The sequence below is a fragment of the Perognathus longimembris genome, chromosome 26, assembly GCF_023159225.1.
Source record: "Perognathus longimembris pacificus isolate PPM17 chromosome 26, ASM2315922v1, whole genome shotgun sequence".
Classification (NCBI taxonomy): Eukaryota; Metazoa; Chordata; class Mammalia; order Rodentia; family Heteromyidae; genus Perognathus; species Perognathus longimembris.
In genome coordinates, this window is record NC_063186.1 from 6,301,018 (window position 1) to 6,323,207 (window position 22,190).

General features: G+C 42.7%; 1 protein-coding gene across 3 annotated transcripts in view; it reads right to left on the bottom strand.

Annotated features, from left to right (window-relative positions):
• Nucleotides 1–565: 565 nt before the first annotated feature.
• Kif15 (kinesin family member 15) overlaps nt 566–22,190 on the bottom strand; it is a 41,297-nt gene continuing 19,672 nt past the window's right edge. Inside the window, exons 19-35 of one of the 3 annotated variants that reach the window (XM_048334648.1) lie at nt 22,004–22,109; nt 20,803–20,968; nt 18,328–18,478; nt 18,085–18,170; nt 16,138–16,207; nt 14,863–14,949; nt 14,134–14,238; nt 12,552–12,674; nt 11,259–11,405; nt 10,470–10,574; nt 9,617–9,781; nt 8,478–8,587; nt 7,711–7,777; nt 4,151–4,188; nt 2,703–2,868; nt 2,117–2,248; nt 566–1,154 (exon numbers count right to left, since the gene is read on the bottom strand). In XM_048334648.1, coding sequence (XP_048190605.1) covers nt 1,092–1,154; nt 2,117–2,248; nt 2,703–2,868; nt 4,151–4,188; nt 7,711–7,777; nt 8,478–8,587; nt 9,617–9,781; nt 10,470–10,574; nt 11,259–11,405; nt 12,552–12,674; nt 14,134–14,238; nt 14,863–14,949; nt 16,138–16,207; nt 18,085–18,170; nt 18,328–18,478; nt 20,803–20,968; nt 22,004–22,109 — 1,887 coding nt within the window. In that variant the 3' untranslated portion in view covers nt 566–1,091. The remainder of the gene's footprint in view (nt 1,155–2,116; nt 2,249–2,702; nt 2,869–4,150; nt 4,189–7,710; nt 7,778–8,477; nt 8,588–9,616; nt 9,782–10,469; nt 10,575–11,258; nt 11,406–12,551; nt 12,675–14,133; nt 14,239–14,862; nt 14,950–16,137; nt 16,208–18,084; nt 18,171–18,327; nt 18,479–20,802; nt 20,969–22,003; nt 22,110–22,190) is intronic. The other 2 variants (XM_048334650.1, XM_048334649.1) reach the window with 2 other exon arrangements.

Here is a 22,190-nt window from a genome sequence, read left to right on the forward strand (position 1 = left end):
ACCAATATGCTTCCCACCTCAGCCTTAAGAGAAGCTGAGGAGGAGTCGGTTTCCAGGCCTCAGCATCTGCCTTTCTCACAAGGCTTCCAGAAGCACTAGGGATGCTGGTCCAAGTTTCCTCCTTGTACTGTACTCAAGCATCTTGGTACTACATGCTTGCCTCCCGTCACAAGGCTGTCAGGGCCCGAGCCTTATGCCTTCGCGTGCTCTCTGCCTGCCATTACTCAATATTGTCACCAGCTCCCGTCCTAGCTGCAGACACTTGATGGTTTGACGGGCTCCACATCCCAGCACCCTGCAGGCTGAGGGGGGAGGGTCACCAGCTTGAGACACATGGTAATAACCCCCGTCTCTCTACACACTACACACATGCACGCCTGCACACACACCAGCCACCAAAAAGCCAATCAGTGCAAAAGTGAGCTGGCTGAATTAGCACAGAATGGAAGGAAAAACTCACCCCACACTTACTGGGAGAAGTAAACTTCTAAAGATAGCTTAAGCCATTTTTGCCTCAGCAGCACACAGGCTACTAATAAGCAAATGAACAATGCATAGCACTTGGTTAAATTGTTTTGTTGTAAAAGGATTTATTCAAAACATGGGCCACGTCATAGAAAATGTTCATAATACAAAAATAATCTATATTAACAAAATTATCTACAAAATCAAGGCATCAAACTCACCTCAAGTTTTAGCACCACCAAATACTACTATTAAGAGCTAACACAAAATCAGGTACACGCTTTATTTCAAGCAGGACAAAGTGCCTTCCGGTATTTACAGGAAATGGGCTGGCTGGTCGCCATTCAGCCTACGTTGCACGTGGGGGCAGAATGCTCATTAGAACTCAAGGGCCAGCCACTACCGCCGCGCACGCGTTTTGTAAAAAAGGGCCTTAATGCAGCTGTCCTCTGTGGGTAAAAGTAGGTCCTACAAGAGAAATAAAAATTCTGGGACAGCCAGTTTTCAGGTGCTGTTGCTCACGCTCCCGAGCGCCCTTTACTTTCTCTGCTACATCAACTCTTTCCAACTGTGAAACACAAAACATTCTCCAAACCAGGTGATGCCTCAGGACTTGGCCACAATCTTTATAATTCCTTCTTTTTCTTTTCCTTTAAAAATACATTTTCAACACGCAACTTTTCTGTCTCCTGTAAGTAATTAAAAAAAAAGGAAGGGGTGGGGGGAAGGAAAAAAATTAAGGCTCTAAAGTCTTATAGAAGGTACTATCCTTTTTGACATTCTTTAAGTATGTTTCAAAATTCGAATATTTGCTTTGTTAACATAAGGCAAATCTGGCATCTAGGAAGTTACTATGGATGTAGTTCCATGGCAGAGTGCCTACTTAGAACTCACAAGGGCCTTAGGGTTTTGTTTTTTCATTATTATTTTTGTTTTTCTGTTTTGTTGTCAGTCCTGGGGCTTGAACTCAGGGCCTGGGCACTGTCCCTGAGCTTCTTTTGCTCAAGGCTAGCACTCTACCACTTGAGCCACAGAGCCACTTCTGGCTTTTCCTGTGTATGTGGTGCTGCGGAATGGAACCCAGGGCTTCATGCGTGCTAGGCGAGCACTCTAGTAGTAAGCCACCTTCCAGCCCAAGTCCTTGAGTTTTGTTTCTTTGCAGAGATGAGAGTTGAGCCCAGGACCTTGTGCATGCTAGACACCCAAGCCACGCCCCCAGCCTGGACCTAGGGTTTTGAAACCTAGCATTTCAAGGAAAAACAAAACAAAAAGCCCCCAACATCCTTGATAATTTAACTGATTTAATAACGTTAAAATAGCACTGACTAAAATTTTTAGAAAATCAAGAAGTTCAATCATCACTTCTTTTTTCTTTATAAAGGCAGGAGCTTGTTTTGTAGCCCAAGCTAGCTTGGAACTTTCAATCTTCCCGTCTCAATCTCCCAAGTGCTGGGATTGCAGGTATGTGACACTATACCTACAGTAAGTGATTTTGATTGACCGAGGAAGAAGCAGGGTCTCAACTCAGGGACCAGTGTTCAGTATAGGCAAGCCCTCGAATCGCCTGACTCATATCCTCAGCCTTACAAGGTCTGATAAACGATCACTTTGAAAAAAGTGGTAATTCATTTAGAATGTTTTCAGAGCTTACCTCAGCAAGCCTGACATTTTCTTTCTTCAGCCGCACTACATACTGAATCTTCTGATGGAGGTTTTGGTGACCGACCAATTTTCCATTTTCTTCTGAGAGATAGTTGACTTGCTTCCGCAACAGTTCTATTTCCTACAGGGAGATCAATGCAAGGAGGGGAAAATGAGAAACAGGACATCCATTTTCTTTTCTTTCTGCTGGTAGTGGAGCTTTTTCACTCAAGGCTGACACTCAACCTCTTGACTCACTTCTCTGCTTCTGGCTTTTGGGTGGTTAATTGGAGATTAAGAGTCTCATGGAGTCTCGTGCCCGAGCTGGCTTTGAGCCTCAATCCTCAGATCACAGCCTCCTGAATAGCTAGGATGACAGGTGCGAGGCACCAAGCCCAGCCAAATTTTTTTCTTTTAAAAGGCACATTAATTCCTGCCTTCCAGGAAAACAGCAAGAATACGAGATCCCCAGCTTTTGTGATTGTATATCTTTGTACACACTAGATATGCTGAAACAGGGATGGCCCATTGCAAACCTCAATTTCTCCTAGTCAGTTCCATTGAAGTATGTGAAAGTATTGTGGACACTGGCACACCTGTAATGTTCTGTCTCTCTCTTCATACATCTCTTCCAGTTTTGATCTCAGTTGTTCCTTTTCCTGGAAGGCCTTAGACTCCAAAGTTCGGGTTCGCTCAACTTCCTCACTCATCCGCAGGCAGTCCATCTCCTTGCTGTGCAGGGCGATTTGGATTTCTTCTAGACTGTAAGTATAAATATCACTTCATGGTATCCAAAGAACAGCATTACAAGGCATCACTCACATTTGATCCCTCCGGCTTACAATTCTGATTTGAAATAGTCTCAGTAATTTTCAGCTCTCCTGTAGAGGTGGCAAAAGAAGATAGCTAGGGCTGGGGGCGTAGCTCAGTGCTAGGGTGCTGGCATGCATAAGGCCCTGGCTTCCATCCCCAGCACTGAAAAAAGGGAAAAAAAAAAAAAAAAAAAAAAGAGGGGTGGGGAATGAATGGTGTTGCACATCAGATGTGTTAACTCAAGATGAAGATTCTGAGAATAGTTAGCCTACCTGGAGTGAAGGTAAGGGGAGTGTACTCCAGTCCACATGGACGGTCCCGTGTCCCACACTTATCACTTCCGATGTTATGAACCGGGCCGCAGACAGTGGGACACTGGCCATGTCGTCCAGGGTGGGCCATATGGAATTTACACATTTAACTATCCACTTGGAAAGGTAAGGAGCCAGATTATTGATAAATAGGATTTCGATGACATGTTAAAATGGCTTGCCTCATGTAAGTTGCCCACCAGGAACAGTGCATGTGGCATGGGATACTGTCAACTGCAATGAAGCAATACACAGAATTGAATACAGCAGCGCGGGTCAGCTGTGTTCTAGGCGAGACATTTCCAGAGCACACTGTGAGATTTGCAGGGACAGCGAGGGGAGAAGGGCTCCGGTGCTGACCCACTTGTGGCTTTGTGCTGGTTAATGGAAGTCTTGTGGACTTTCCTCCCCAGGAAAGGTGTGAACCACGATTCTCAGATCTCAGCCTCCCGAGTTAGATTAAATATGTGAGCCACCAACACTTGGCTCATACATGTATTTATTTCTTTAAGATACTTTTAGAGTGGCCTTACACGCAAGGATGCCCTTGAGCAAGTGGCATCAGGAATATAATTTTTTTTTTTTTTGGCCAGTCCTGGGGCTTGGACTCAGGGTCTGAGCACTGTCCCTGGCTTCTTCTTGCTCAAGGCTAGCGCTCTGCCACTTAAGCCACAGCGCCACTTCTGGCCATTTTCTGTATATGTGGTGCCGGGGAATCGAACCCAGGGCCTCATGTGTACGAGGCAAGCACTCTTGCCACTAGGCCATATCCCCAGCCCCAGGAATATAATTTTGTAAACATCAATTACATTTGCATTTTACACAGAAGGGAAGAAGTGATGTACCTTGTGGATTGTTTTTCCAGCTAGGAAAGAATATAGTATTATCAAGAACATAGACTACAAAATTTGCACACTTACTTTTGTTTCATTTTCAGCATTTCTTCAACAAATTTACTCTATAAATAAGAAAAAATTTTAATTAAAAAAATAAAATAGGTTGAGTTGATCTTCCGCGAAATAGAAACGGAGGGAGAAATCCCAAACTCATTCTACGAAGCTAATATCATACTCATCCCCAAACCAGGCAAAGATCCAACAAAAAAAGAGAACTACAGACCAATATCACTAATGAACACAGATGCAAAGCTCCTCAATAAAATATTAGCTAATAGGATCCAGAAACTGATTAAGAATATCATACATCATGACCAAGTAGGCTTCATCCCTCAGTCACAAGGATGGTTCAACATCCGTAAATCAATCAACGTAATTCACCACATAAACAGAACTAAAATCAAGAATCACATTGTTATCTCAGTCGATGCCCAAAAAGCCTTTGACAAAATACAACATCCATACCTATTAAAAGCTTTGGAGAGAACAGGAATAGATGGAACATTCCTCAAAACAATAAAAGCCATATACAACAGACCAACTGCTAATATCATATTAAATGGAGAGAAACTTAAATCATTCCCCCTAAACTCAGGAACAAGACAAGGATGCCCACTCTCCCCACTTCTTTTCAACATAGTGCTGGAATCCCTAGCCATAGCAATAAGGCAAGAGGAGGACATCAAAGGGATCCACATCGGCAAGGAAGAAATCAAGTTATCCCTATTCGCAGACGACATGATCTTATATCTGATGGACCCAAAAAACTCAGTACCCAAACTCCTACACCTAATAAACCAATTTGGCAAAGTAGCAGGATACAAAATCAACCCACAAAAGTCAGCAGCTTTTCTGTACACCAGCAATAGACAAACAGAAAAGGAAATTATGGAAACAATTCCATTTACAGTAGCCAAAAAAAGAATAAAGTACCTAGGGATCAACTTAACCAAGGACGTGACAGACCTATTTAATGAAAACTACAAAAATCTAATAAGGGAAATCAAAGAAGACACAAGGAGATGGAAAGACCTCCCATGCTCATGGGTAGGCAGAATCAATATCGTGAAAATGGCCATATTGCCCAAATTGTTATACAAATTCAATGCAATACCTATCAAAATCCCAGCCACATTCTTCACTGAAATAGAGAAACCAATCCATAAATTCATATGGAACAGCAAAAAACCTAGAATAGCCAAAGCAATTCTAGGCAAAAAAAGCAGTGCAGGAGGTATCACAATACCTGACTTCAAGCTCTACTACAAGGCCATCATAACAAAAACAGCATGGTATTGGTATAAAAACAGATCAGAAGACCAATGGATTAGAACTGAAGACCCAGAAATAAAACCGCACTCTTACAGCCAACTGATATTCGACAAAGGAGCTAAAGACATACAATGGAATAAACATAGCCTCTTCAACTTCTGGTGCTGGGAGAACTGGGCAGCCATATGCAGAAAACTCAAAGTAGACCCAAGCCTATCACCATGCACCAAGATCAACTCAAAATGGATCAAGGACCTCAACATCAGACCTGAATCCTTGAAACTACTGAAGGACAGAGTAGGAAAGACACTAGAACTTATAGGCACAGGAAGGAACTTCCTGAATAGAGTCCCAGGGGCACAACAAATAGGGGAAAGACTCGACAAATGGGACTACTACAAATTAAAAAGTTCCTGCACAGCTAAGGACATAGCCACCAAAATAGAAAGACAGCCAACGATATGGGAAAGGATATTTACCAGCACAGCAACAGACAAAGGCCTGATATCTGTCATCTACAGAGAACTCAAAAAACTAAGCCCCTCCAAGCCCAATAAACCTATTAGGAAATGGGCAAAAGAGCTAAAGAGAGACTTCACAAGAGAAGATATAAAAATGGCAAAGAAACACATGAGGAAATGCTCAACATCCCTGCTAGTAAAGGAAATGCAAATAAAAACAACCCTGAGATACCACCTCACCCCAGTTAGAATGGCCTATACTCTGAACTCAGGAAACAACAAATGCTGGAGGGGCTGTGGGGAAAGAGGAACCCTTCTCCATTGTTGGTGGGAGTGCAAATTAGTACAACCACTTTGGAGAACAGTATGGAGGTTTCTCAAAAAGCTCAATATAGACCTACCCTATGACCCAGCCATACCACTCCTAGGCATCTATCCTAAACAGCAAAATCCAAGATATCAAAAAGGCATTTGTACTTCCATGTTTATCGCGGCACAATTCACAATAGCTAAAATATGGAAACAACCCAGCTGCCCCTCCACAGACGAATGGATCCAAAAAATATGGTACTTATACACAATGGAATACTACATAGCGAATAGGAATGGTGAAATACTGTTATTCGCAGGGAAATGGTCAGAACTCGAACAAATAATGTTGAGTGAGACAAGCCTAGAACACAGAAAACAAAGGGGCATGATCTCCCTGATATATGACTGTTAACAAAGGGAGATGGAGAGACAGTAGAGACCAAGTCTGTGAATACTGTATATGTTCTTGATACATTGTATATTGCATATATGTCAACCTGACCTAGACAAGGGATAGAAAAACAGGTCGTAAGATATCATAAGAAATGTACACACTGCCCTACTATGTAACTGCACCCTCTTTGCACAACACCTTGTAAAAAATTTATGTCCAATTAATAAAAAAAAATAAATTAAAAAAAAAATAAAAAAATAAATAAAAATAAAATAGGTTGAGTTGAGGTTCTTGATTTTGAATTTCTTGTTTTGCTTGGGGCTTGAACTCAGGGTTCTGGGTACTGTCCCTGAGCTCTTTTGCTCAAAGCCAGTGCTCTACCACTTGAGCCACAGCACCAGTTCCAGCCTTTTCTGCTTATGTGGTGTGGAGGAATCAAACCCAGGGCTTCATGGATGCAAAGCAAGCTCTCTACCACTAAGCCACATTCCCAACCCTTGTGTTAGCTTTTTGAGATAGGGTTTTGCTAGAGTCTAGGCTAGCCTCAAATTCAAGCCAGGCACACGACGCTATGCCTGGCTTGCCTTCTTTAATGAAGCCTACTCTTTCTTGTAAATAAAACTAGTGTCCTTTTCTACAAGCCCAGCTACACCATACAAAAGACCAGGTGCAATGATCCAATCAGTCTGCCTCCTTGTTCTACAGGTAGCACTATCTGTGGGCACCCTGCAGAAGCATGAAAAAGACAGGTGCCCTCGTCCTAGCCATGTGTAACTACTACAAGTATATGTCAGGCTGAACAGCAGGGCTGTAGAGAGTTCCAAAATATATACACATATGTTAAAATTATTATTTTTTTGGTGCCGGAACTAGGGCTTGAATTCAAGACCTTGGCGCTGTCCCCGAGTTTCTTGCTCAAGATTGGTCCTCTACCACTCAAGCCACAGTTCCAAGTCTGGCTTTTTGGTGGTTAATTGAAAATAAGAGCCTCTTGAATTTCTCTGCTAGGGCTGGCTCTGAACTGGGATCCTCAGATCTTAGCCTCCAGAGCAGCTAGGATTACACGAGTGAATCACTGACATTAGCCATAAATGTTAACCATCAAGCATTTTTCCCAGAAAAACTTCTGTGTAAAAATACCATACATTAGCAAGACTTTCTCTGATATCTTCTTCACTCTCCAGCTCTTGGTCATTTGGATAATTCTGATCACTGCAAAGATTAAAGGGATAGGTAGGGTCATATACTTAAGTCTACTCAAGATTCAATTTCTTAGCTTTGACTCATGTTCTATGTGTAACCATCTAGGTACTGAGATTTCCACTCCCAGCTTTTTGGTGGTTAATTTAAGAGTATCATAGACTTTCCTGCCCTGGCTGGCTTTGAACAGCAATCCACAGATTTCAGTTTCCCGAATAGCTTGGATTACAGGAGCCTGGCTTAATAGAAGTAGTTTTAAGGTTGTTGTTTTTTTGCCAGTCCTGGGGCTTGAACTCAGGGCCTGAGCGCTGTCATTGAGCTTCTTTTGCTCAAGGCTAATACTCTACCACTTGAGCCACAGCGCCACTTTCAGTTTTTTCTGTGTATATGGCACTAAGGAATTGAACCCAGGGCTTCAAGCATGCTAGGCAAGCAGTCTACTACTAAGCCATCTTCCCAGCCCAATATAGGCAGTTTTGTTTCAAGTCTTTCAACATGTTTTAAATTCCTTCATAGTAGCAGCACTTCAATGTAAAAGTTGTCAGAGCCAGCAGGACTGGCTCTTTCCCACTCTGGAAAAAGCCATTTCCTTATTACACCCAACCGAAAATCAACCTACCATGCTTCCTGTGAAACCTGGTCCAATCCCTTCACACAACCTGACCCAGGCCAGTCAAGATTCTCCCACAGAGTTCCGCTGGCTCTTTCTCACCTGTTCCCCTTCTGTCTTTTAATGTTATCCAGCTGGCCTTGAAGGAGCCAGTTTTTCTCTCTTAACTGCTGCGACTCTAGGCGTACGTTCTCCATTTCACACAATTGCTCCTAAGAACACACAAATCAAGTCTTTTAGAAAACACAGAGAGTACCCTGTATCATATCCTCTACACTATACGACGTGACAGATAATGTGTTGCTAAGACAAAGGTAGATACTCTTCCTATAGCCTCGCTTTCTGTACATAAAACTACTGGGAATCACTGGACTGTATACAGACTGCAACAAGCCTCTGGAGAGCTAAAACTGTTATTCATGACTGTACACACAGTGCTTTGGACAGTGTGTTATTAAGATGAACATGTGTATTAATGTTTACGAGAAGTGGTTTTTGTTGTTGTTGGGCTTGAACTCAGGGCCTGGTCACTCACTATCTCTGAGCTCCTTTAGCTCCAGGCTAGCGTTTTACCACTTGAGCCATAGCTCCACTTCCCACATTTTCTCAGCCATTAATTGGAGTCTCTCAGACTTTCAGCCTCCAAATAAATAGCTAGGATTATAGGTATGAGCCACTGGTGGCACCAGAAATCTTTTTTTTTTTTTGCCAGTCCTGGAGCTTGAACTCAGGTCCTGGGCACTGTCCCTGAGCTTCTTTTGCTCAAGGCTAGCACTCTACCACTTGAGCCACAGCACCACTTCCAGCTTTTTCTGTTTATGTGGTACTTACGAATCAAACCTAGGGCTTCGTGCATGCTAGCCAAGCACTGCCCCCAGAACTGGCAAAAACAAACAAACAAACAAACAAAAACCAAACACATGTTCTAGTTATTAATCCCACAAAAGTTCTAATATGGAACTTCATGACATGAAGTTCAAGTGAAGTCTTTTTCCTCCACTGCTGATGACACTGAAGTTCGTACAGACTGTCAAATGTGATCCCACTGTGTGGAAACCAAAGGTCAGGTGTTCTGGTACTTGGTTATAAAAAGCTCTGGGGGTCCCAGGGACTCCAGCAACAACAAACCAGGTAGCTAAGAATTGGAATTTTGGAATTTGGAATTTTGTGACCCCAGTAACCATGGCAAATATTGCTACATTTTAAGATATTAAATTTACTGGAAAAAAATACCCAAATACCTTCATTCTGAGGATTTCAGCATTTTTGATTTCTCTATCTTCATTTAGTTTTGTTACAAGGTATTGCAAAGTCTTTAGGTCTCTTCCATCTTTGATCTCCTGTTCCTGCTGTGTTTCCACAACTTTTGTCAAATGTGTTTGGAAATGAGGGGGAGTTTTAGGACTCTAAAAAGAAAAATTTTCATCTTAACCAAACGACAATAAAGATTTCATTTTAAATCTACATACCTAACACACAAAATGTGCTTTTAAATGTGTATTCCAAGTATCTAGTACACAGGATATGCCAAGACACTGGCCATTTATTTAGCTCATTATTCTAATTCTTATCCAAATAAAACACAAAAGACTGCTCCCTTATCTAATGCAAAGCAGACAGGTGTTAGGGGGAAAATATGTAAATATAAAGGTACAGTCTTAGCCATTTCCAAATTGTTACCACTGACAAAGTTTATCCCCCCTCAAAAGTTATTTTTGGAAAGTACCCAAGGGAGGGGTAAGGGTGACTATGAAAAAATAAAACAGGCTGGGAATATGGCCTAGTGCCTCGAATGCCATGGGTTCGCTTCCTCAGCACCACATATATAGAAAACGGCCAGAAGCGGTGCTGTGGCAAAAGTGATAGAGTGCTAGCGTTGAGCAAAAAGAAGCCAGGGACAGTGCTCAGGCCCTGAGTTCAAACCCCAGGACTGGGGGAAAAAAAAAAAGAAAACAAGTGCTGAAATTGTTTGAAGCAGTGAAGAAGGGGGAGTTGGAAGGGCTGAGTTTGATTGAGGTGTATATGTATGGAAATGTAACCAATGATACTAATATACAATAATAAAAGCATTTCAAAAGACTGAAAGAGAGGTACCTGGGGAGCAGAATCTATCACTTCTTCAAAATCATCATCTTCTTCTCTCATTGTGAAATTATGCTCACTGTTTTTCTGCTCTACTTCCTGTTTCGTTTGGCTTAGCTAGGAAGAGATTACAAGTTAGGTACACGTGGATCCAACAGAAAAAGACAAGCTTCCCCATCACCAACCATTAGTAAAGGGCAAAGCAAAACCACAAAGAGGTAACATCTCATACCGGCTAACATGGCTACCATAAAAAAAGATGAAAGAGATGCATCGGTGGGCATGTCGAGAAAAGGGAATGTTTGCACACTATCTGTGAGTATGGAAATTTGTACAGCCCTTGTGGAAAAATGGCTTGGAGGTTCCAAGCAAAACCAAGCAGAATCAAAATCACTGTATAAGCAGCGATCTCATTTCTGGGTGTGTACCCAAGGAAATGGAAATGGTATGCGTTCCTATGTCCCCTGAAATTTATCTGTAAGTCAAAGTACAGACTAAAGCTAAATGGCCACTTATTAAGTTAAAAAAAGGTAAAGAAAATATGGTATATCAACATAATTGAATACTATGTAACCTTTCAAAAGAAGCCAATTCTGTCATTTGCAACACCCTGGGTTTAGGATGTTATGCTAATTAATAAGTCAATCAGCATTCATAGCACATAGCTTAACTGCAACATTCACAATCTAGTCCATGAACCTATCATAGCTTAACTGCAAGATTCACAATCTAGTCCATGAACCTATCATTCCACAGGTGGAGAAGTGGTCAAGGCAGGATCGCCTCTGCCGGGCCTCTCACCTCGTGCTGCAGTTCCTGGATCAGGGCCTCCTTTTTGGTCAACTCTTCCTGAGCAGACTGCAGCAGCACCGAGTGCTTTTTGGAGGCCTCGGTGAGCAAGTTCAGCTGCTCGGTGGCATGGGCCAGGTCCTCACAGAGCATGTCCCTCTGATAGAGAAGCATCACAAAAAAGACAACATTTTTTTTTGGAGTGCCAGTAGTGGGGCTTGAACTCAGGGCCTGGGTGCTGTCCTTGCGTGTGTTTTTTTCCCAAGGCCAGCAACTCTACTCCTTTGAGTCATAGCTTCACTTCTGGTTTCCTGGTAGTTCAATGGAGATAGGAATCTCATAGACTTTCCTGCCCAGGCTGGCTTTGAACCAAGATCCTTAGATCTCAGCCTCCTGGGGAGCTAGGATCACAGGCGAGAACCACCAGCACCTGGCATCAGGGTCAAAGTTAACACAGTAATACACCTGGGGTAGAATGCATACTTTTCCATGTTTCTTCCACTCCCAAATGCCAGCTCAAGTAGAGAATGTACAGTGGCTATTTATAAGCCAACATTGTGGACACTGATCTCTAGTTAGCACAGTTTCACAAGAAAGCCTTACTCTAAAGCAAGTGAAGAAGAGTATACACAGAATGCCATCTGTGTGGTTGGGTGCCAGTGGCTCATGCCTGTAATCCTAGCTACTCAGAAGGCTGAGGACCGACGATTGCCAATTCAAAGCTAGCCCGGGTAGGAAAGTCCAGGAGACTCTTATCTCCAACAAACTACTCAGAAAAAGCCGAAAGTGGCACTTTGGCTCAAGTAGTAGAGTGCTAGCTTTGAGCACAAAGAGGCTCAGGGACAGTGCCCAGGCCCTGAGTTCAAGCGCCAGGACCAGCAAAAAGAGGAAGGAAATAGTGTCTTTGTGAAAAAAGAAGAAAACATGTAAAAGTATATAGCACTAACCTAAAATATCTCTTGAAGAACACATAAGAAAGAGACAACATTAATCGGGTCAAGGGCAAGGGGAGGCACAGGGCAATGTCTGTAACATAATTTTACTGCTCTCTTGACCTCCTTAGGAAATATTAATCATGAGCTAATTCTTCATTATGATCACTTACTAAGATTATCAATGGTTGCTAAGGGTATTAGTGAGATTATTAATGATAAAATAACAATAGTACCAATTGAGATGTACTATTACTTCTATATACTAACTACTTAAAAAAGTCTTTAATGTAGGTATTTACAACTTCCATAGACTGGTACATGGACAGATGAGTAATAAGGCCAAAATAAGTTTTGCTATATTAACGCTTACCTCAAGGTCCTCAGAGAATATTCTCAGCCGAAGGGTTTCTTTCAGATCTAGAATATCTGCTTCCTGTTTCTTGATCAAATCTTTGCTCTCTTCTTTCTCAGCCAAAGCAGAGTTGTATTTGTACTGCAGGAAAGAAAGTCATGATACAGGAACTGTCTGCTCCAATAGGTTCATCTGTATATTATAACAATTAAGAAGCCAGATGCCAGCTGCTCAAACCTGTGATCCTTGCAGATTCATGAGGCTGAAGTCTGAGAACCATGATTTGAGGCTAGCCCAAGCTGTAAAATCTGTGAAACTTTGTTTTTTTTTTGCCAGTCATGGGGCTTGAACTCAGGAACTGGGCGCTGTCCCTGAGGTCCTTCTGCAAGGCTAATACTCTACCAAATTGAGCCAGAGTTCCACTTCTGGTTTCCTGGTGGGCAATTGGAGGGAAATCTCACTATCTTTTCTTCCAGGCTAGCTTCAAACCTTAATCCTCAGATCTCAGCCTCCTGAATAGCTAGGATTACAGGTGTGAGTCATCAGTACCTGGCTGAGCCACTAGCAACAGCTGTGAGACTCTGATCTCCAATTAACTACCAAAAACCTTAGAGCTGTGGTTTAGGTGACAAGGGCTAACCTTGAGGAAAAAGGCTCAGAGACAGTGCCCAGGCCCCAAGTTCCAGCCCCAAGACTAGGCAATAAATGAGTAATTTTAAATCAATAAATAAGGCTGAGATATGAGGATGGGGTTTTAAGCTTGGTCAGGCAGGAAAGTTTGTAAGACTCATCTCTTAACTAATCAAGAAAAAGTGGAGGCTAGGAATGTAGCTTAGTGGTAGAGTACTTGCCTAGCATGCACAAAGCCCTGTGTTGGATTCTTCAGTAGCACATAAACAGAAAAGGCCAGAAATGGTGGTGGCTCAAGGGGTAGAGTGTTAGTCTTGAGCGAAATAATAAAATAAACTCAGGGATAGTGCCCAGGCCCTGAGTTCAAACCCAAGGACTGACAAAAAAAAAAAAAAAGTGGAGGTGTTGCTCAGTGGTAGAGCCCCACCCTTGAAAAAAAGCTAAAGGTGGGGTGGGAAGCTTCCTTCAGAGTAGAACACTGCTCAGACACTGGCTGAAACCATCCCTCTGTCCATGGAGAAGAAAAAGAAAGACAAGGGAAATGGTGAGACATTTGGCTGCCTTCAGAGGTGTGTCTTCTCCACAATAAAAGCCTGTCTTAGAAACCATGAAGCACTGTCCCCTCCCCGCCCCCCCCCCCAGTCCTGGGGCTTGAACTCAGGGCCTGGCTCAGTCTCTGACCATCTTTTGCTCAAGGCTAGCACTCTACCATTTGAGCCACAGCACTACTTCCACCTTTTTTTTTTTTGCTCATGTGGTACTGAGGAATGGAACCCAGGGCTTTGTGCGTGCTACATAAGCATTCTACCAGTAAGCCATATTCCCAGCCCGGAAGTGCTCTTTCTAAACTTACTCAGTCCCAGAATTCCCACAAAGGGAAACATCTGTGAGCACTTTGAAGAGTTGGTATACACACACATACACACACACACACACCACTCACAGTTAACATCCTGGTTATCACACTTACATTTATATCCTTCAGTTCTTGTTGCAGGTTGTTGATGGTTTCTGTTTTCTCACAGCCTGACGTTCTGAGCTCCTGGATCTGGCTCATGAGGTTGGCCACGACTTCCTGATGAGGACATAAACAATATCTTTATATCCAGTGATGTGAAGTACTTCGTAATCAGTCACCGTGTATGTTTTTTTTATAAGGCAATTTCAATTTTACCGAATATCAAATAGCATCCCAATATTAGCAGCAATTTAGATTTCAATAGCTTTATGCTTTAAGTCAGAGCTCCTTTTCTGTATGTGTGCCATTCTGGGGGCTTGAACTCAGGGCCTGGGTACTGTCCCTGAGCTTCTTTTGCTCATGGCTAGCCCTCTGCCACTTGAGCCAGATTTTCACTCCTGGATTTTGGGTGGTTAATTGGAGCTAAAAGTCTCACAGACTTTTCTGCCTGAGCCGGCTTCCTCAAATCTTAGAATCCTCAGCAGCTAGGAATTATAGTCAGGAGCCAGTGGGCTCAACAACAGCTCCTTTGGCACTTCTGGAAGCTCAATGTGGCTTAGATGTACACGAAGCCAGAAGGTGGCATAGGAGATTGGAATACCAAACTAGCATTTCTAAAGAAAATGCCAAACAAAGTGAGCTATACCTGTAATCTCAAGATTAGGGAGATTTCAAAGCCAGACTGAGGAACATAGAGTTTGTTTCAATAAACAAACAGGAAGAAAGAAAACTACCACCTACCTTGTCAGAATCTCTGGACTTTTCCAGAGAACTGATTACTTTTTCAGTAGCGAGCAAGCTTTGTTCTAGTTTCTGTACTTTTTCCATCTATGGGGGAAAAAAATACAAGCTTTTAGAAAAAGAATCACACACACATTAAAAAAAAAAAAAAAACACAAAAAACCATAGCCAGGCACCCCGGTGGCTCACATCTATAATCCTAGCTACCCAGGAGGCTGAGATCTGTGGATCATGGTTCAAAGCCAGTCCGGGTAGGAAAGTCTGTGAGACTCTTATCTCCAATTAACTACCAGAAAACTGGAAGTGGTGCTGTGGCTCAAGTGGTAGAGCACTACACTTGAGCTGCAGAGCTCAGTGAGAGTGCCCAGGCCCAGAGTTCAAGCCCCCAAACCAACACAAGAAAAACGAAGCTATAAGTTGTACACCGGTAGATCACATCTGTCATTTTAGCTACTCAAAAGGTTGCAATCTGAGGATTGTGCTTTGAAGCCAGCCTGGGCAGAACAGTCACCGAGAGACCCTTATCTCCAATTATCCGCTAAAATCCAGAAGTGGCACTGTGGCTCAAAGTGATAGAGTGCTAGCTTTGAGCAAAAGAAACTCAGGGACAGTGCACAGGCCCTAAGTTCAAGCCCCTTCAGGAGGGTGGGGGGATCAAGCTGTGTGTGATTTCAGATACTCCCGAGTGGTGATATTAGTCTATATCTCAAGATAAGGCCAGCATTGGCTACAAAGTTAACTTCTAGGCCAGAGTGAGCTACTTCCTGATACCCTGCTCTCATAAAACTAAGGATGTAGCTAAGTGGTAGAGTGCTTGCCTAGAACATGGGCAAGGCCCTAGGTTCAATCGCCAACACTGCAGGAAAGTAAAGAAACAGACAAACCGTCCATATTTTTAACTGATTTCCAACAATGAAAAGACAGAATGGCGAAATAAGTTTGTTGTTTTTTTTTCTTGGTTATGGGGCTTGAACTTGAGCCTGGGGACTATGCCTGAGCTTTTGTGTTCAAAGCTAGTGCTCCTCCACTTTGAGACATAGCACCACCTATGGTTTTCTGGTGACTAGCTGGAGTTAAGAGTTTCCCAGACTTTGCTGCTCATTTGGCTTCAAATTGTGATCCTCAGACCTCAGCTGTCCTGGGTAGCTAGGATTACAGGTGAGTCACCAGCACCCAGTAACTGAAATAGTTTTAATAAATTTCTCCACCTATCAGGGGAAAAAATAGTCACAACCTTTATAACAAATTCTAGAGTCAGAAAAGTTGAAAATTCACCTGTTGTTCACACTTGGCCATTTCTTTCTGTTTCTCTTGACGCACAGTCTCAAGGACTTTTAAGATTTCTCTGGAAGAGAATGATTATAGTTTTTCGTTTTGTGGTGTTTGTCCTGGGGCTCGAACTCGGGCTTGGGCACTGTCCCAGAGCATTTTGGCGCAAGGCTATCACCCTGCCGGTTGAACCACAGTACCACTTTCAGCATTTTTGGTCCTTAATTTGAAGGTAAAAGTCTCATGGACTTTCCTGCCAAGGCTGCCTTCAAATCCTTATGCTCATATCTTAGCCTCCTGAGTAGTTAGGATTACAAGTGTAAACCTCTGGCGCCCAGCATTTTTCATCTAATTTCAAGTAATGGCAACAAGAATTGAGTTAACTCAGGAGAAAGTAAATGCAATGTGAATGAACTTTACTATGCATATATCCTCAGCAGCGGCGGAGGATGGTCTGACTGTTCCTATTTCTTCAGTGAGAGCCTATTTTTATGACAGAACTTCTCCCCCCAAAGTTTGTAATACTCAACACAATATGTAAAAACATACGGGATGTACTTATTAGTGTCTTTCTGTGCTAGAAACAAAAACCCTTGATCACAGCTTCACTTCCATAAACACTTTAGCATTCACCAGAGTACCAGCTGGCTTGTTGGCTATGAATAAATGCTAACTATCTTTCAAATGGATATATTATCTACATTTACCACTGCATTATCAGGACCTAGAAGATACTGTCTTTTAGTATTGAATAAAGGAACAAATAGTTCCCTCTGGCAGTTTTAAGAATACTAGTTGAGGTCAAGAAACTCACTGAGACTACTAAGAAAAAGTAGTTGGAGAAAGGGCAGAATATTCCAGTAAAGGAGCTTGAAAAACAAAAGACAATAGAACAGGGAGAATGCTGGTTCTGGTGCCTCATGCCTGGGTTCGAAGCCAGCACGGGCAGGAAAGGCATTAGACTCTTATTTCCAATTAACCACCAAAAGCCATAAGTGGAGCTGTGGCTCAAGGAGTAGAGCACTAGCCTTGAGCAAAGGAAACTCAGGATGGTGCCTAGGCCCTGAATTCAATCTCCACAACTGACCAAAAAAAAAAAAGGAACAAACAAGTGGGGTTATTTTATTCAACCCAATAGACCCCAAATCTGATCATTTCAACATGTAGTCAATATAGAAGGATGCTGGAGGCAGGCGGCAGGAGGATTACTAGTGTGAGGCAAGCCTGGGTTACACAGTAAGCTCTAGGCACTACTAAGTACTAAAGCTCAGGGATAGTGCCCAGGCCCTGAGTTCAAGCCCCAGAACATAGAAGAGCATGGGTGCGTGCACACACCAAAAAACAAATCAGGTAAAAGAAAATCAGAAGTAGGCTGGGACTATGGCTTAGCGGTAGAGTGCTTGCCTAGCATGCATGAAGCCCTGGGTTCAATTCCTCAGCACCACATAAAAAGAAAAAACCAGAAGTAGCTCTGTGACTCAAGTGGCAGAGTGTTAACCTTGAGCAAAAAGAAGCCAGGGACAGTGCTCAAGCCCCAGGACTGACTGGCAAAAAAAAAAAAAAAGAAAGAAAGAAAGAAAGAAAGAAAGAAAAACAAAATCAAAAGTAAAAAAAAATCAGTCCAACTTCACAGTAACAAAAAAAGGTTATGTCATGTCATAAATACTCTTAACTTATTTACAGAAAGTACTGAATTCTGATTACTACTGACTATAAGCTAATTATTAAATGCTTTGAAAAAGTAAGTTTCTCTATACAGCCATTTACACAAAATAATATGCAATTCACTTCTGAATGCTTTAAAAGAAAATCTTTCTTTGTTGTTATTCAGCTATATCCCCAGCTGGAAACAACTTTTTACAGTGTTTAACAAGGAAAAAAAAAATCAACAAGGTAAAGAGCTGAAGTCACGAATAACATTCTAGTCAGAATGGAATGATCAATAGTACTCACTTAGAATTGTTTTCTTTGTCTTCTTCAAATTGTAATGATAATTTGCTGTTGCGTTCTTTTTCTGCCTCAAAAAGCTCCATCAAATTCTAAAAGACAAGCTCATGTTAGAATTAAGCGACTATGACGAGCCACGTGCAGTCAACATGACAGGTACTGTGGTCAGTACAGAAAAGCAGTTCCTGCCCTTCCCTCCAGAGGGAAGCCACGCATCTATGACACACATTAATTACCCTTCTCACTCACATTCAGGTCTGTTTTCAAAGTTTCATTTTCTTGTCTAGAGTTCTGGAGGTTTTTTGAAAGTTGGTCGATTTCAAACTTCATGACTTCTTGTAAGTTTTCGTAGGAATCCTGTAGGCAGGCTTGGTTCTCAAGTAGCTTTTCATTTTCCAACCTTTACCAGGAAAACATTTTCAAGGGGTAAATATACACATTTACTATCTTTCAGCCAGTCAGGTTATCTGCAGTCCAATCTATTCCATCAGCAGACCATCCCACCTTCAAGACTAGATAGATGTAAAACTCCTGGTGTCAGACTTGTGTGAAACCTACATGGCACCTACTTGAGAGCGGCTGGGGTGGGGATGGACAGCTGGAGGCTGACCTTCCTCATCCTCTCTCGTGTGGCTTCACCCCGGCAGGCTTAGCTGACTGACAACCTGGGGTGACCAAACCATGAGCGTAGGTAGTGGTGACTGTTTACCTCCAAGTTTTGTCAATAGCTCAACGCTAGCAATTACCTATTCTTCCAGCTCTAGGAAGGTGTTAGTAAGATGCCAAATGAAGGTTCTGATCTGAGCAAGAGGGAAAATCCGCTCAGCAAAAGAATGATCTAGGGATTTTTCTTTCATTCTCTTGTCAGCCAAAGAATGCATAAAAGATCTGATCTCTGGACGGTGCAAAATAAACACCCTGTTTTATACCTAGAAAGTTATTAAATATGGAGCTATCTACAGTACCCACTCAAATCTGAGAAAGCCAAATTACAAAGAATTAGATGTTAGAAGTAGCAGAGAGAGGGAATACACACATGTACCTCTTGTACATACTGTGTAGAGTAGGCAAAATTATTCAATGAGCATATGGTAGTTGCCAGGTGCCACGGGTGCCAGAATCCTAGCTACTTAGGAGGCTGAGATCTGAGGAACACAGTTCAAAGCAGGCCCAGGCAGAAAAGTCTCTGTGGGACTCATATCTCCAACCACTCAAAAACCAGAGGTCGTGTTGTGGATCAAGTGGTAAAGTGCTAGCCTTGAGCAAAAGAGGCTCAAGGACAGTGCCCAGGTCTTGAGTTCAAGCCCCACCACAATCAACCAAAAAGAAAGAGAAAAACAAACAATGATATTTCCTTCAGAGGTCTTAGCAGCCTGAGTGCCACCTTGGAAAATAATAAGTGTAAATTGGAATAAAAACTAATAAATGAATTAGTCACTGTCAAAAACCACACATGCAAGGTATTACATTCTATCCAATATAGTTAAAAAGCTAGGAGGTGGGCTGGGAATATGGCCTAGTGGCAAGAGTGCTTGCCTCGTATACATGAGGCCCTGGGTTCGATTCCTCAGCACCACATACACAGAAAATGGCCAGAAGTGGCACTGTGGCTCAAGTGGCAGAGTGCTAGCCTTGAGCAAAAAAGAAGCCAGGGACAGTGCTCAGGCCCTGAGTTCACAGCACAGGACTGGCCAACAACAACAACAACAAAAAAAGCTAGGAGGTATGTAATACTTTTGAGTACATAGCTAAAAAGATTTAGCACCCCCACCCCGCCCTGTTTTTTTTATGCCAGCTCTCTACTTCTGGCTTTTTGGTGGTTAACACTTATCTACAATTATTTCAGGGAGGGGCTGGGAGTATGGCCTAGTGGCAAGAGTGCTTGCCTCCTATACATGAGGCCCTGGATTCGATTCCTCAGCACCACATATACAGAAAATGGCCAGAGGTGGTGCTGTGGCTCAAGTGGCAGAGTGCTAGCCTTGAGCAAAAAAGAAGCCAGGGACAGTGCTCAGGCCCTGACTGAGTTCACGGCCTAGGACTGGCAAAAAAAATTATTTCAGGGAATTTCCTGCCTGGGCTGACTTCAAACTGTGATCCTCCTAGCACAGAGTCCTGAAAAGCTAAAATTACAGTTGAGTGCCACTGGCACCTGGCTTCTTGCATTTTTTGATCTCCTTACACACTGGAAAGTCAACAAGGAAATTAAAATAATTGAAATTAGTAGTTACTTAGACGAGATCAGGCGCATTCAGGGTAGTATGGCCATAGACTAGTAGGTACTTAGAAAACACAGGCGCCAGTGGCTCACTTCTATAATCCTAAGTACTCAACAGGCTGAGATCTGACAATTGTGGTTTGAAGCCAGCCTGGACAGGAAAGTCCAAAAGACTCTTCTCTCCAATTAACCACCAGGAAACTGGAAGTAGCACTGTGGCTCAAAGTGTTAGAACGTGAGCCCTGAGAAAAAGTCCAGGGACAGTGCCCAGGCTGTGAGTTCAAGCCTCACAACTGACATACAAAACAAACCAGTGTGTGAAAGCAAGATTAGATCCAGTCATTCAGAGGTTAAAGCAAATGCCATATGCAAGAAAAGACAGTACACTTGTGATAATTATCAATTACTAGTTTGCTCAAGCAGTTTGAGGAGTTAGGTTTATAACACCCGCACTTCCAAAAACCCATGAGTACAGCCAGTCCAAACACCTTGAATCACAACTTTACCTGACATTGTCGAGCTGAAGCTGAACTTGTACGTATCTTTCAGAAAGTTGGCTGAATTCTTTCTCCTGACTCTCTTTGAATGAACTATACTCCATTTTCACCAAAGAAAGCTCCTTGTCAGCAGAATGAAGAACAATTCGCAGATCATGAGCCTCACTTCTCAAAACTAAAAAAACAAATAAAACAAGTCCTCAATAGAATTCTTTTACAAGTTGTTCCGGGGGCAGGGGAAAGGGGGAGTGGGGGAGCAGGTGGTCCTTGAGGATGGAATTCAGAGCCTGGGCAATGTCCCAGAGCATTTTTGCTCAAGGCTAGCACTCTACCACTAGAGCCACAGCGCCACTACTGGTGTTTTTGGTGCTTAATTGGAGATAAGAGTCTGATGGGATTTACTGTTCATGCTGGTTTAGAAATGTGATCCGCAGATCTCAGCATCCTGGGTAGCTAGGATTATAGGCTAGAGCCAACAGATAGCTCAATACAGGTTAAATAAAACTTTTTTTTGTTGTTGGTCATGGGGCTTGAACTCAGGGCCTGGGTGCTATCCATGAGCTCTTTTTTGCTCAAGGTTAGCCATTCTACTACTTTGATCCACAGCTCCACTTCTGGTTTTCTGGTGGCTAACTGGAGATAAGAGTCTCATGAACTTTCCTGCCAGAGCTGGCTCTGAACTGCAATCCTAAGCCTCAGCCTCCTGAGTTAGCTAGGATTACAGGTTGAGTTATCAGCGCCTGGCTCAACACAAGTTAATAAAAACTTTAAGCAGGAGCTGAGAATGTGGCTTAGTGGTACAGTGCTTGCCTGGGATGCATGAATCCCTGGGTTCAACTGCTCAGTACCACATAAACAGGAAAGGCTGGAAGTGGTGCTGTGGCTCACCTGGTAGGTGCTAGCCTTGTGCAAAAGCAGCTCAGGGATAGTGCCTAGGCCCTGAGTTCAAGCCCTAGAAGTGGCCATAAAAAATAAACAACTTTAAGCAAACATTTACATTGGTGGTTTACAGGCAATTCTGGAGAAAATTATCTTTCATTTTTCCTTACCAGCTCCATGCATTGACTCCATGCATTGCCTGGTTGTATGATGACAATAACAAAAACCAACTAACCAACAAACAACATATGGACATTCAATCAGGCGAGTGAAAAGCTATGGCATCCCTACATTCTTGTAGGTCACAATGTCTCAGGCTGCTCCCACTTACAGTCATTCTTGGTCTGGGTATCTTGAAGCTGCTTTCCGAGGATATTCAAGTGTGAAAGATGGTCGTGCTGCTGTTGGGCCCATGTGGTTCTTTCTGATGAGAAGAGCTTTGGGAAAGAGACACATTCTGCTAAGATGGTGTACCACGCTGGGAGTTACTTGGGTCACGCGATGCACAGACTCTCGCT